Source organism: Toxoplasma gondii, chromosome X (genome assembly GCF_000006565.2).
Source record: "Toxoplasma gondii ME49 chromosome X, whole genome shotgun sequence".
Lineage (NCBI taxonomy): Eukaryota > Apicomplexa > Conoidasida > Eucoccidiorida > Sarcocystidae > Toxoplasma > Toxoplasma gondii.
The window spans coordinates 6,733,326-6,748,642 of NC_031478.1; the positions used below are offsets into that span (position 1 = coordinate 6,733,326).

At 56.7% G+C, this 15,317-nt stretch overlaps 1 protein-coding gene across 1 annotated transcript; it reads right to left on the reverse strand.

Annotated features, from left to right (window-relative positions):
• Positions 1-86: 86 nt before the first annotated feature.
• Positions 87-15,252, reverse strand: TGME49_215080 (hypothetical protein). The gene is made up of 9 exons (XM_018779674.1): positions 13,199-15,252; positions 8,796-12,296; positions 7,374-8,373; positions 6,337-6,759; positions 5,354-5,909; positions 4,530-4,762; positions 1,894-4,263; positions 1,292-1,427; positions 87-705 (listed from the first exon to the last, which is right to left on the reverse strand). The coding sequence occupies exons 1-9, from the start codon at positions 14,677-14,679 to the stop codon at positions 380-382; spliced, it is 10,026 nt and encodes a 3,341-aa protein (XP_018635709.1). The 5' UTR covers positions 14,680-15,252; the 3' UTR covers positions 87-379.
• Positions 15,253-15,317: the final 65 nt, after the last annotated feature.

Consider the following 15,317-nt stretch of genomic DNA (forward strand, 5'->3'; position numbering starts at 1 on the left):
GTAGTGCTGTCTGTCGCGAGAAGACGACTCTGCGTGCGGTTCGGAGCCTACAGAGAACGACTCGCTGAGCGCGGGCCATCCTTTTTCTCGAGTGAGGACCTGCGTCTAGCTTCGCAGACTCGCGCGCGTTTGTCGCCAGACGCCGGAAATCAAAGACGAACACAGCAGAGAAACGGTCCTCGACGTCGAGGCAAAAACACAAACGCGGATAGAGAGAAGGAGACTCCGAATCGGGACGCGCCCTCTAGGCAAGAAACGAAACGAGAAACCTTCCGAAACCCAGATAGAAGAGCGAAACGCGAAGCGAAACAACTCAAGAGAAAAACATCCCCGAACGTAGACAAGCAAGCAAAGCCCCAGTGGCAAGAAACATTTTCTGTCACAAAAAAAAGTCTCTCTCGTCGAGGAGGACGACTTGGAAATCGTCGTGGAGTTGAACTTGTCCCGGCTGCACATGTGAGGCGTCGCCCCCACTCCCCGGATAGAGACATGCACCGCGTTCAGGAGAAAACATGCAGTCTTGAGGCTCTGAGCAATTCTCGCGCCTCCCGTTTTCCTCGAACGAATACGGCGGAGGTGACGACCGCGAGGACAGGTACTTGTCGTAGGAAAACTCGTAGCAAAGGAGCGTCAGCGAAACCGTCAAGAGGTAAATCCTGACCGAGACGCTTTTCCCCCGACGACCCTCGTCCTCGGCAGTGACACCTGAAGCAAAGTCACAACTCGATAGGACAGTCCGTTTCGAGGTCTCGCTTCATGGTATCCCCGCACAGAATGCGAGGCGCGAACTCTGTTCTTCCAAACAAAAGTATGGAAACGCGAACCGGCGGAAAAGGCAATTTCAAAGTGAAGGTGAAGGCACCGATCCCAGCGCAACGGCGGCCAGCGAGTGAGACGCCAGCAGGGCGCCCCGCAAGATTTCGAGAACCAAAGACTGAAAGTACAGGAAACGCCTTTCGAGAGCAAGGTCAGAAGTCCACACATCAAGTTTGCGCTTAATCTGTCTCGGCAGAGGTCGCCGCATGCAAGGCTCCCTGCACAGCCGAGAGCAGACAGAAAGGTTTTGAGTGTCTCGCGTCGAAGGACGTTGTTCTCCTCCGCGTTATGCCAGTCGGCTGAGGTTTCAGAGACTTCGCTTGTGTAAACAGTTTCCGAGAAAAGCAAAACGCTTGGTGCTGAGCTTTCTCTTTCCTTTTACCAGGCGGTCCTCCGTTTTGACTAGATGGAAATTCGTGAGCTGTCTGGGCACAAGTGAATCCTGTTGAAAACTCAAAAACTGTTCTTTCCTTACCACAGCCAGAGCTTTCGTCGCCGCCGTCCACGAGCTGGTGCCAGACTGCAAAGCCACTAATTCGAGAGGAGTCTGCGCCGGTATCTTGCGGCGGCACAAAAAGCAGCCGATCTTCGACGCTCCTGTTTCGCAGCTCCTGACAAGCCAAAGTGAACAGCAAACAGGAAACAAACACTCACCTTTCATATTTACTGACATGTACACGTTGACATATATAAACATATATATATATATATGTATATGCTTGTACACATATAAGACTATTTACATATTCATGTTTATATATATATATATATATATATATATGGTTGCGTTCTTTCACCTATATATATATATATATATATATACATATGCATACTTTGGCTATAAATGTATGAGTATGTAGGTAGATGCATATGGGGCTTGGAAGTAAAGTGCATCGCATTGGACTGCGTATGAGAGAAAGAGAGATAGGACTGCCAGCCGCATTTTGCGAACAGGAACAGACGCTGCATGGAGACGATCTTTTCTTGAAACGTGGAGTGACTGTCGTGGTCGCGACTTGCGGGAGACTGTGGACTTGGTTTTCCTCGACTTGGAGGAAGTTTCCGTTTCTCTAGCACCTCAGGGAGATGGCGCAGCGCGGCGTCGACGCCCATGCACATGGCGACTGCGCGCAGGAAGAGACCTTGAGTGAGGGGACAAGTTTCCACTGCGTAGACGAGGATAGGACCTCCATGCTGGAAGCCGCAAACGACCAGACCCGCGTCCTCGACCGCGCGCAGAAAGCAGAGCCGCTTGAAATCCGACACAAGCGCTGAAGGAAAGACGTTTGGAATCGACGCGACTTCCTCCAGTTTCACATGCCAACGACGCGAAGAACCAGGAAGAGAAGAAGAGGAAGAAGACGAGGAAGAAGAAGAGGAAGAAGACGAGGAAGAAGAAGCGGAAGCCGACGAGGAAGAAGAAGAGGAAGATGACGAGGAAGAAGAAGAGGAAGAGGGAAGGGTATGTGAGACATCGGTGGGGACATCCGGAAGATTGCTGGGCATGCGTTTTTTCATTTGTTTCCTTTCAGCGGCCTCGTCTGCTCGTGACGCGAAGGCCCCGTCGAGACTGTTTCTTCGCCGATGCCCTGCCGCGACTGCATGCAGTTCTCTACACATCGGCGCACTGACTTCGAATATGCGGCGGACGCCACGATTGGTCTCTTCCACCTCCCCTGTCGTTTCCTTCCGGAGGGACTCTTTCTCCTGATTCGTCTCCAGCACCTGCTCCACCTCCTTGTCCATCTTCGGTCCAACTTCGTTCTGTAAAAGGCCTTCAGTTTCCTCGACGAGCTCGAAGCGCGGGCGCAAGAGGAAGAGCGACTTCTGTCCAGTTGCCACAAGGAGCTGTGAGGCCAGGCGGCGCTTCTCTGCGTCGTTGACTGTGGCCATCTCCTCGCTTGCGTCGCTCCTCTCTCGGCTCTCGAGCGCGTCCTCCCTCACTCGAGCTGTGCGACGCCCCGGCAAAAGACGCAGGCGAGAGCGAAGAGTGGAGCGGAACCTCGAGGGAAGTCGCAGGTGCTGTGCCTGCTGCAGAGACGCCGGAAGGCCCCCTGCAGAGGCGCGCATCCGTCGATCTGTTTGCCAGTCTCCATTCCTCTGCAAAAGGTCAGCAGGCGACAGAGAAGAAGAGAGATACGTCGGCGAAGGATGCGTCACAGAGGCAGACAACGGAGAAGAATGAGGCGAAGCGACCGGGCTTGCAGGCGAGGCCTTGGCAGAAGATCTGTGAGAAAAGGCAAGGCGGTCCGTTTCGTCAGAGTCCGAAAGAAGAAGAAAGCGCTCTAAACGCCGTCGCCACACCGCGTTCGCGCTGCCCTCAGCGTCGGCGTCTCCAGAACGGCTCTCCGTCACGCTCTCTTCGGAAGTTGAGGACATGCCAGGTGACGAAGGACAAGCCGAAAAAGAAGACGACAAAGGAGACAAAGGAGACAGAGGAGACGGAGAAGAACTCGAATTTCGTCTCGGGTCCCGAGCACCCGTCTGCTGAGCACATCGAGGTCTCATGCTGAGCAGGACTGCGTTGATCGCCGCGCTTGCAGTCGTCTCCTCTCGACAGACGAAGGAAGCGGCCTCGCTGGAAGGAGACTCCAGGGAAGCGCCAGACGCCCCGCACTCCCCTTCCCCCTGTTCGCCTCCACCTTTCCTCGCCTCGCTCGCGCGCGACTTATCTCGCCTGCGCAGCGCCTCCTCCCTCGCTCCGCGGCCCTGTCGCCCCTGCCTCCCTGGGCCAGAATGCCGAGACACGACTTGCGCTTGACTCCCGCCGCCTCTTTCTGTCTTCGCGTCTCTCGCCGCTTCGCCACGTGTCTCCTCCGTTCTCTGCACCTCCTCCTCCGTTCTCTGCACCTCCTCCTCCGTTCTCTGCGCCTCCTCCTCCGTTCTCTGCACCTCCTCCTCCGTTCTCTGCGCCTCCTCCTCCGTTCTCTGCACCTCCTCCTCCGTTCTCTGCGCCTTCTCCTCCGTTCTCTGCGCCTCCTCCTCCGTTCTCTGCGCCTCCTGCTCCGTCCTCTGCGCCTCCTGCTCGGTTCTCAATGTTTGAAAGGAACCATGTGCCGCACCCCGGTTCGCGTCGCGGCCTCTTCGCTGCTGGAGCAGGACATGGACGAGCGAGAGTCGCGCCGAGAGCTCAGGGGCAGAGGTTTCGACGCGTACGCGGCTGGCCTGTACGCGCAAGCGCTGACGCTGAAGCCTGGCGGCAGCCAGGCGCGCGCGAGACAAATCCTGCGCCGCCGCAGACGCGGATTCCACAGAGAGACTCGGGGCGGAGGAAGAAAAAGACGAAGAAGACGAAGCCGAAGGAGAGACAGGCTGAGGAAGGGGGACAGACGAAGACTCAGAGGGCGACGAAGCGAGCGAAGAAGGAAAACGCTGCAGAGGCAACGACGAGGTGGATGGCGACGAAGAGACGAAAGGAGACTCTGATCTCACAGCACGCACAGCTCGCTGTAAACACAAGAGAAGAAGAGAAGAGAAGCTACATGACAGCGGACAGCCAAGAGATGAGTCTCGAAAGCAACGAGAAGCGCGACACAAGGACCGACGGAAGGAGGTGTGTGGAAAGGAAGAATTCGTCGTTGCTCTTCTTTCCCTGGTCCTGCCCTTCTCACTCTTCTCCGTCCTTTTCTCTCCTTCTTCGTTCGCTGTCCACCTTATGCTGTCTGCCTTTCTCCGCGTTCACGGCGCGTTCGTCGCCGTTCTTCCGTGCTCACCGTCCACTCGCGGAGATGGCGTTTCTGCTCTTGGAGACCGTCCGCGATTTTCTGTATCTCGTCGAGCAGCGCAGAGTCCCCCAGGAACGCGCGCGGGTCGAGGCTCAGTAGCGACGCGGCCGTCGCGTGGTGCATGCGGACGCATGCGTCGAAACTCTTCTCGACGTCTTGCATACCTTCACGGAACTCTCGCTGCAGCTCCTTCCTCTGACTTGCCAAGAAACTCGAGAGACCTGCGAAACGGCATGGCAGCGCAGAAGCAGAGCCCACTTTGTCGCCGTGAGGCTGGACAGACGGGAGACGAAAGAGACGGCGGAGCAACGCGCGAGCGACTGCGAGGCATGGAGAACGAAGGTGTTCATGGTGGCTGTACACCGCCATCCTCTGGGGCCGCTTGAGGCAGCTGAAAGCGTTGGAGGTCGGTATCCTCCGACGTCGAGGCGCCGACGAAGGAAGATGCCGGGAAGAGAAAAAGACAAACTCTGACGAGGAGCCCCACAAGTGCAGAGCACCGAAGTAGACAGAAACGCCGCATTTTACTCAGGAGAGGGGGGGCCAGTGTTGCCTGCGAGCGGCAGACGTGACTGTGCTGGTCTCCGAGAGACGCGGGGAGAGACAAAGAGAAGGCTGAGTGCGTCTCCGACAGCGATTCGAGAGTCGACAAGAATCGCCAGACCAGAACCGCCCCTCGAAAAGATCTTCAAAACGCGTGTGAAAACAGTGAAAAAACAGGACGCTGAACAGGAAATGGGGGAAACGGAGGAGAAAACAGTGAAGACAGAAGGCAGAGAACGTGTGCATCCGTGTGAAGTGACAGCGCTCACTTTCAGCAGAGTCAGGAGTCCACCTCAAGACGATTCCCTGCGGTGGTCTCTCTGCCTCCTCGCGCCTGTTCCACCCCACACTGTCTCCTGGATCCCGCGAACCCAAGCGCTCGTTCGCCTTCTTTCTTTTCACAGATCGGTTTCTCTCTCTCGCTTGCCCTGCCTCAACACCAGCGGATATCTGGAGTCCACTGTCGCGTCTCGTAGAAAGCATGTTGTCGGTGTCCTCAGCTGCTGGTCTTCTCTCGTCTTCTCTCTCTTCCTCGTCACTGGAGACGTCGCCTCTGAGTCGCCTCGCTAGCCGCCCCTGTGCGCCTCCCGCGCGTCTCAGTTCAGTCCGACTCGTTCCTCTCTCTGTTCGTCTCTCCGCGTCCTCGGCCGCGTCGCCTGCGCGCCCTGTTGGCATGTCTCCAGCCGCTCGCCCATGGCCATCGAAAGGCGTCTCCTGCACTTCGCGAAACCTCTGTTCGGCCATCTTGAGCGCCTCGCGGAAGCAGCGATCCTGGAGACGCCGGCGCTCTCCAGTCACAGGGTTGAACGAGGGATGGGAGAAGGCCTTGAAAAACGCCGAAACGCCGCATCGCAAAGGTGTGTGCGCAGTCAGTAGGGATCCGAGAGAAAAACGAGAAGGGCGGGAGCAACGTAAAAACATCACGAGCTAGAAGAAGACGGAATTCACAGACACTGAGGAGCACAAAACCAAACACCGGCCAGACCGTCGAGAAACGAGCAGGGGATTCACGTTCGTCGCAGACGAAAGCCTATGGAAGCAACGCAAAAACGAGGAGAAGCTGAAAGCGCCCCAGTGCGAGTCGAAAGAAGGCTACGGGCAGACTTGCCAGACACTCCGACAGACACAGCGAACAGGCGTTTGTTTTTCTCGCGCGGAAGACGTCATCTACAGAACGCAGCAACGAAGACCCTCGAGAGAAGAACACCGAGAACGCAGGCGACGCATGCAGAAAAGACAAGAAAGATCTTACCACCAGTGCACTTCTCAGACTCGGCTCGCAAGCCCCGAGGACTGCGCGGATGGCCGTCTGTCGCCACCTGCGTTCCTTGTTCTCTGCTTCTTCTGTCGCTTCGCCTTCTCCTTGCTGCTCGTCCAGTCTCCAGCCGTTGGTTTCTCCGTCTTCCTCTCCACCGTCGACTTCTTCGTTCTCGGACAGCGTCTGCCGCACGATCCACTCGCGCTCGCGGTCGAGAGCGCTGGCGGCTTCGCCCGCGACAGCTTTGACGTCTCCTCTGTCTCCTCGCTCTCCGCGACAGAGTCCCGGATCGACAGCGTAGACGTCTCGCGCCAGCCGATCCCCTTCAGAGGGAGAGACACGCAAGCCGCGTTCCTGCGAACGCGCCGCCGTCGCCCTGCCGCCGGCTGCAGGCCGAGGAACCGAGAGGTCGAAAAGCTGGTGGGGAACGTCGAACCAAAACAACCGAAGGCGAAAACGCATGAGCCATTGTCGTCTCTCTCTGGCGGGGAAGCAAACAGACAGCAGGACCAAGCCGGCGGAGAACAAGCGAGCCAGCGAGGACACGAGTGACTGCAGGCGCTTCGTGTGACATGCAGGCCTTGCGGAAAAACAAGACAAACATCAACGCTTCACACGCGAAATCCGAAACACAGTCTGATTGCCAACATGGAAACCCCCAAAAAGAACGTGCATTCACGCAGGAATACATGCATATATATATATATATGAAATAAATCCATATACATACATATACATACATATATATATATATACATACATATATATATATATATACATACATATACATATATATGTATATATATATATATATATATGTATATATGTATGTATATATATGTATATATATATATATATGTATGTATGTATGTATTGTAGGATCTACACATGCATGTGTCCACTTTGCTGGTCCACCTTCGTCGTGTGTAAAACAGAGTTTGCGTGAATTTGGACGCCGGATGTGATGGAAAGGCGTCACAGGTCACAGACGCGTTTCCATGAGCCTGCGGCAGTGTTTGAGAGCGACGGACCTGATCCCAGTCGAGGGTGCCGAGAGCACGCATATCGAGCCAGGCGACATTCCACGCCCAGCCGGGAATGCGGTGAATAGCGAGCAGATCGCCCATTGCGTCTTCGCGTTTCTTCGTCCATTGCGTCCTCTCTCCGCTGGTCTGCGCCGTCTCGTTGTCTCGGTCGCGTCGAGAACTACGCACGATTCGCTCTCGGAGACTCCCCGCCGGACGCGGAGACGAAGGAGAGACACAAGAAGAACAAAGACCAGAAGGCTGGAACGGAGGGAGAACAGGAGATGAGCGGCGCCCAGAAGAGAGGCCAGAAGAAGGAGGGACCGGCGGAGGCTGAGCTCGAATGAGGCGAATGGAGGCATCAATGGAACAGGAAGCGACGAAGGACGCACAAAGCGAAAACCTGACTGCGGGGATATTCCACTCATGTGCACAGACGCGGACGCGCGGTGCGCAAAGACCTGCTGGCGGATGTGGAATGTCGAGCTCATCTTGGCGTAGCGAGGAAGCGAACGACGCCCTGGAAGCCCCAGCAGAGCTCTCAGTCTCCAAAGGCTCGACGCCGCATTCGAATACCTCTTCTGTCGCAGCTTCGAGAGAGCGCCAGGAGCGACGCTCTCGCCGCCTGCCTCTGCCCCGTTCACGGCTTGGACTCGAATGTGCCGAGCCTCCCATCACCTCTCTGTCTCCCTCGCTCTCTCCTGCCACACTCGCCTCTGTCCTCCCTTTCTTCGCTCTGCCGCCCCTCTTCTTTCTTGCGTTCCTGCGACGCGACGCCTCTGAAGAGACTGTCGGCAGAGAACGAAACGGAAGCGGCGACCAGAGAGCCTCTGGAGACAGACAGCGAGACCGAGAAGGAGACAGTTGTCCCAAGGCTGCTGCATGCAGAAGCAGAGACGCGGCGACGAGGGGAATGTTGCAGCGGTAGAGGTAGACGCTGAGAAAGTCCACCAACGCAGTCGGGACCTCCACCCAGTCGAGCGTCTGTCGCTTTTCGCGAGGGTGTCTGCAAGGAACGAAAGTGAAAAAAGAGCCAACTCGGAATCCCGGTCTCACAAACGAAGTGAACAAGGCGCATCAAACAAAGCAAAGAAACCACTGACACATGCAGAGAAACTGAAACCAAGACGGAACCACCAGCAGGTATAAGAAATAAACACACATACGTATATATATATATATATATATATACATACGCGTCTTTGGCAGCATATATATATCTATATATATATATATATATATATAGACAGATAGATGGATAGATAGATAAGATATGTGTATGTACACACATAATAGCTTGTCCCGAAATAAGTACAGAAAACCGAGTTTACGCGTTGATAAACACAGAAGGCGAATACGGCGAAGGCAATGTCACGCTTCGGCGACTGTCTCCTTTGTCTCTCGTTTTCTGCGGTGTCAAGAGCCTACGTCCACTCTTCAGAGGCTTCTTTCGATGTGTGCCGCCTCGCGTCTCCAAGGCCAACTCGCGTGGTGAGTGATCTCCAAATTCTGCCCCAGGTCCTGTTCGCCAGTTCCTCGCTTTGCTCTCTTTCCTGTCTCCGCTCGCGCGCCGCCTGTGTCATACGGCCAGCCCTCTCGTCTCCCTCGAGCTCTTGTTCCTCCTCCGCGAGCTCGTGATCTTCTTCTCCCTCGAGCTCTTGTTCCTCCTCCGCGAGCTCGTGATCTTCTTCTTGCTCGGTTAGGCGGCTCTCTCTGTCGTTCATGGCTCTTTCGTCTCTGGTCGGTCTCTCGCTCTCTGTTTCCGCGGGAGTTACCTGCAGCCTCTCTAGCCTGTCGCCTCGCTCTGCCGCTTCAGTCACCGGCGAGGGCGCGGCCAGCTGGCGAGGCAGCGCCGGTGATAGAGACACCCCCAGCAGAGAAGAAGAGCAAGACGACGACGGTAACACAGACGAGGAAGGAGAAGAAGAGGAAGCGGGCGCGAGAGGAGAGGGAGACGAAACCGATGAAGGAGAAGCAGAGACAGGGGCAGAAAAAGAAGGAATGGACGCAGACGCCTGGTCTCGAGTTGTCTGGAGTTGCGTTGGCCGAGCGCCTGTGCAGGTGGAAGCTTGGGGAGGAGCATGCAAGTGCCTGAGGCGAGGCGAGAACGGTGAGACGGAACAGAGAGAAGCTGGAGACGGACGAGGTCGAGAAAAAGACGAGAACGGAGGAGGAGACGAGGCGAACAGCGGGTGGCGACGCGGCAACGGCAAAGACGGAGAAGGTGAACCTCCGGGAGCAGCGAAAGACGAGTCTTGAGAAAGCGAAGCCACAGGACGGGTCCCCAATGGCACATGATCAAGAGTTGAGACACAAGACAAGTCGCCCTCGTCAGAGAGAGACGCACCACCGGGGCTCCCAGGTCTTTCCTCTTGTCTGGCGGTTCTGTTTTGCAGCTGCACTTCACTTCTCTCTCTGCGGCCTTCTCGTGATTCTTCTCCATTTCCGATTCTCTCTTCTTCTGTTCTCTCGCCTCTGATTCGCGCGTTCGCTTCTCCATCCCTCCTCTCTTCTCGGCTTCCTGCGTCTCCAGTTCCTATCTCGTCGCGTCTGCGCTGTAGGAACCAGCGGATTGCATCGTCTCTGCTGTCTCGACTTTCACCTCTCGAGACCTGAGGCGACGGGAGTTGTCTGTAGAGGACGCGTCGAGGCAGGTTCAACAAGGTTCGGACGACCTCGCAGACGTTCGCTCTGTCTCCCTCTGCTCTCGCGTCTTCCTCTGCTCTCGCGTCTGTCTCTGCTCTCGCGTCTGTCTCTGTTTCGTCGCGCCCCTCCACCGGCGCAGCATCCGAGCCGAGCAAATTTAAAAGTGGAAGCAACACCTCCGAGACCGAGCGTTCTGGGAGAGAAGATCGACGCTCTAAACCTAGGGAAGAAGAGCCAAAGGAGGCGAGGTGACGACGAACGCAAGCGGAAGAAGGACGCAGAGAAGATGCAGGAGAAGAGCGGACAGCAGAAGGAGTAGAAAGAGGACGAAAAGAAGACGTGGAGGGAGTAGGCCGGACGTTCGGAGGAGCCTGCGCTCGAGCGGAGGCTTCTGGGATCTCTGAGAGTGCGTCTCTCCCGGCACCTTGATTTCCTTGGTTCACGCGAAGGAGCCTCCATCGCATGTTGATTGGACGTCGGATCGAAGCCGCTTCATCGGATGCATCTGAGGTGGAGACATGGAGTGTGAGGAACCGCCTCATTGCCGGCATGCCGAACTCGTCTCTCCCAGAGACTCGCCCAGAACCATGTTGCGTTATGCGAACGCCTGGCGGCCGAGCACCTGAACGCAGAGCTCGCCTGTCGCCTGCCTCGTCAATTCGTCTCCACGAAAACCGGACGCTTCCATCTTGTCCTTCTCTCCTGCGACGCGACGACCCGCCCTGCAGGAAGCGTTTGCCTTCTTCTCCGCGCTCTTCGTCCTCGTCTGTGTCGTGATCTTGCGAGTATTCTCCTCGCTCTCGAAGGTTGAAAACGGCGCTGCGGCCTCGTCCGTGCCGTCGAAGCCACTTTGGAGGGACATACGGATCGACGAAGAGCGCAAAGTCCGGCAGACTCACGTGGACGCCCGGGTCGAGAAAAGGAAGAAACGAAGGTCGAAAAGACGCGTCCATTCGCGCCTCGCGCCACAACGCCTTGGGGCGCAGCTCCCGAGGAAAAGGAGGAAACAGAGTACCCCTGAGAGAAGAAGAAGACAAAGATCTCGCGTCGCAGGAAGAAGCAACCAGTCTCGATTCACAGAGAGAAGCTGAGGTGCTTGGAGACGAAGGAGAGGAGAGACAGAACGCGGAAGAGGCGTGGAGGCACCGGGCGGAGTTCGCGTTCCTCGTTGCCTCTTGTCTCCATGTTGACGGAGAGCTTCGAAGCTCGGCCTTGGCTTCTGTCCCTCTGCGAGCCTCCTCAGAACGCCAGGCAGACATGGACGGTGTCCGTTGCTCGCTTCGGAGGACGACTCTAGATGCGAAACCCAAGCCCCCGTCTCGGATATCCTCTCCTTCGTCTTGCGCTCCTTGCGCCTTCTCGTGTGTCTCGCCTCTTTGTGCTTCCTCGTCTGCGTCGTCTGAATCGGTCTCCTCGGCGTCAGTGTCCGAAGCGAATTTCTCGTCGCCTGCGGCAATAGCTTCCCAAGCGCATGCGTCTCCGCAGAGGCGCTGAAGGCGCTTTAATTCCTCAGAAACTCGCGGCGATTTCTCTTGGCAATGTGCCGCCGCCTTGCCCCCTTCTCCGTCTGCTTCTGCCCGGTGTCGGGACAGTGAAATCTCCTTTTCGTCTCCCACCGATTGGCTCGAGCTTCTCCCGCTCGCGTCGCCATCGCTTGAACGGTGCTTTTCTCTCCTCTCTCGCTTCCCCTCTCTGTTCCTCTTGGTTGTATCGCTGTCGGACTCTCTCTCCTCGATTCCTCGACGCTTCTTGACGTCTCGTCCTCGGTCTGTCCGTCGTTGCGCGGACGCCGTGAGAAACTGCGAAGAAGCCTCGCACGAATCAGAATGCGACGAAGAAGAGGACGAAGCTGAAGAAAGAGACGGTGACGCGGAGCGAGAGAAAGAGCGAGAAAACGGAGAGGAGGACGCAGAAGAAGAGGGAGAAGAGGGAGAAGAGGAGAAAGAAGATCTTTGGGAGTGTGCAGCAATAAGACGAGCGGCGGCGAGAATGATATTCTTTGCATGAGGACGCGAGACGCGCTTGTGGAGGAGAGGAGAAGAAGAAGAGAGGGCAGAGTCTCCGCGACCGATGGGGAGATGCCGGAGGTCGATGAAGGAGAGGTGATGTGTGTTGCTGCCGAAGACAAGAGAAGAGAAGAACGGAAGCAGGGGCGCAGCAGAAGAGGGGCGTGACGGGGAAGGCAGCGGGGTAGCAGCCGGTGCAAAAGGATTGCATGCAAAGCTCCAGGTCGATAAGTCCGTCTGGCTGCATGAGTGCGAAGTTGGGGGTCCGAGGGCGTTCCTGGAAAGAACGACGAAACTCACAAACACTGAGGAAGAGGTGAAACGCGACGGAAACTCGGATCGACCCGGTGACTCGACAGCACTCCAGAGATCGACAGAGAGGGAAACCGGGTGTGGACGGAAGGCCTTTTAACTCCACATACTGAGCGAGAAACTACCATTCGGGCATGATGCAAACGGACCGGAAATGCACTAAGAGCTAGCGAGACGCCAGGCAAAAAAAGCAGTCATGAAGGGGAAAGAAAGAGAGAGAAAGAGAGATAAAGAGATAGAGAGTGACACGGAGACCGATCGAAAGAAGAGACAAAACGGGGTCCAGAAACCGATAGTGAGAGAGAGAGAGAGTTACAGAAAGACAGAGAAAGACAGAGAAAGACAGAGAAAGAAAGAGAAAGAAAGAGAACGAGAGAAAGTGGAGGCGATAGCGAGGGGGAGAGACAGAAGGGGCAACGCAGGACATGAGGAAAACGGGGAGCGAGGAGACCATGGCAAGCGACGGAGTGAGGAGCGACAACAGAGCGAGGCTCCAAAGAAAATGTCGGGAGAATTGTCCTTTCACTGCCTCGAGGCCAAAGCAGGCGACGGCAAAGACAGGCGCAGTCGAAGACCCCAGAACACTGTCGACCTCGACTCGAGGCAAATAAGAAAAGAGCACACACAGAGAGAGCCAGTCCGAACTCTCGCTCTCGCGCCGCAGATTCAGTGACCCGACAGGATTGCTCAAGGGGGGAGCGCGAGTTCCAGCGACCATGTGGAGGCCTCACATACGGCGCAGGCGAGCAGACGAATGGCTGCCCAAATCGAACAGCGACGCATTCGAAACGTCTCGTTCTGTCACTAAACATGTCTCTCTCTGTGACGCCTGTCGCGTCGCCACTCGACTCGCTCTGCGTCACGTACCGAATCCAAACATCCGGTGCAGGCGTGAGTCTGTTTTCTTCTGCTTTCTCGCGAGTCTCCGCTCGCAACGCGCTGAACAGCGAGTCTCTGTCGTCCGCTTCCCACAACGTCACTGAGGACAAGGAAAGGCCTCGCCCTCTCGTCTCTTCTTCTCCTGATCGAGTTCGAAACCTCAACTCCCCCTCAGCCGCGTCTTCTCTCTCCCTCGCCTCTCCTTGCCGTCTCTCTTCCTCTTCTCGTTCCTTCTTTGCCCTGGCGAGGTTGCGTCTCGTTTCTCTCTCTTCTCGCCTCTGTTCTCTCCTGCGCTCTCTCTCTCGATCGAGGCGCTCTCGGAGGCCAGCGAGAGAGAACACCATCACATCTCCGGCTCGCGTTGTGCACAGAAGAACTTCTTCGCCTGCAAGAATCTCACAGGCAATGTGAGTGGCTTTCACGCGCCTGTCGCTCGAGAGCCTCGCGGTCGACCATCCTTCTTCAGCTTCGAGGTCTGCGTCGCGCGCATGCAGCGAAAACGCGCCCGGCCGTCTGTGGTCTTCGCCGGGGAGAAGAAGCGTGAAGCGTTCTGGGAGGAAGGCCTGTTCTCTACCGAGGACTCTGTGGTTCTGCGGAGCTCGAGCCTCGCCGTTTAGAGCTGCGAGGAAGGACCAGACGCGCGCGTCTCCGTCGTTTCGCGAGTCGCCGCAGGCTCCTTCGTCCTCGACCTCAGACAGCGTCTCCTCAGAGCTCGACGACAGAGACTCCCAGTCGCTCTCCACCAACGCCTGCCCGCGTCGGTCGCTTCGCCATGCGTTCGAAGAACTCCAAACCTCTCCAGACTGCTGTCGCCGCCGCAGTTCGTCTGCACTCGCGGGGACTCCCCACAGAGACTCCTGGGGTCCTGGCGTCCCCACCACTTGGCCTGCAATCAATGAAGAAGAAAACGAAGAAGAAAACGAAGAAGAAAACGGAGATGCAGACAGAGAGGTGGAAGGAGAGGTGGAAGGAAGGGCACTGGGAGACGGAGGCGCGAAAGACAGCCGCTTTGTGCGGGTGAAGGGAGGAGCTCTTCGATACAGTTTGGCCGTCGGTGTTCCTCGAGGAGTGAGAGGGAGAACAATCAGCTGGCCGTCCGTTCCAACGACAAAGAGAAGGTCGCCTGAAGGCGACAGCGCCAGCGTATTTGTTGCATCTTCGGGGAGGGTGAGGGGGTTTGACCGAAGAGGCGAGCATCGCGAGGAAGGCGACGGCCTGAGCGAGACTGAAAACAAGAGTGAGAGACTCTTCAGCTTTCCAGAGAAGCCAGGCGCAGTGCAGGCAGACCGGGAAGGTGAGGAGACAGAGGACGAAGCGGACGAAGAGGACGAAGCGGACGAAGAGGACGAAGCGGACGAAGAGGAGCCTCCAGGGAGAGACCTTGGCAGAGCGCTGCCGAAGAGAGAAGGAAGAAAGAACTCCACAGAAGGCACCGACGCGGGCGCGGCAAAAGGATCTGCGGCCGCCATTGCAACTCAGAGATGGGAGGTTCAGACAGACAAGTCGGAGCGCGAAAGAGACAAGAGAGTGAGAGAAAGAAAGAAAGAGAAAGGAAGGAGAGGAGACATAGAAAGGACGACAGGGACGGAGGAGTGAAGAGGAAAGGTGGAGGCCTGGGAAGGACGCAGAGAGGCTGGACAGAGGGAGGGAGAAGACACAAAAACGAGGAGGCGACTCTATCTAGCGGCTCCGACGCGACTCGACAGAAAGCGACCAGTGGAGTTTTCCACTCTTCGCATGGTCCTCGTTTTCCAGCGTCTGGACGGTCCTTGCAACTCCGTGAAAGACCTCTTTCTGAAATTTAGAGCGCCTCCCAGTCTCGGAACGCCCAGCGAGTCTCTCGTCAGCTCTCCCTCCCAACCGCGTCTTGCAAAGGCTGTCTCTCCGGCGTCGACTTCGTAGCCTCCCGCCAGCGCAGGATTTCCTCGCGTCGCGCGTTGCCAGGACCAGTGTCGCTCTGGAAGCGAGAAAGGGCTCTTTCTTCTCTCCGGGAAAGGCGCTCTTCTCGGAGAAAGAGGCAAAAAAGACGATGCGCGACGCTCTCCGCCTCGTTTCTCGACGTACTCCTGCGTGCGACCGCCAACGCTCTCCAGCGCTCTCCAGCGCT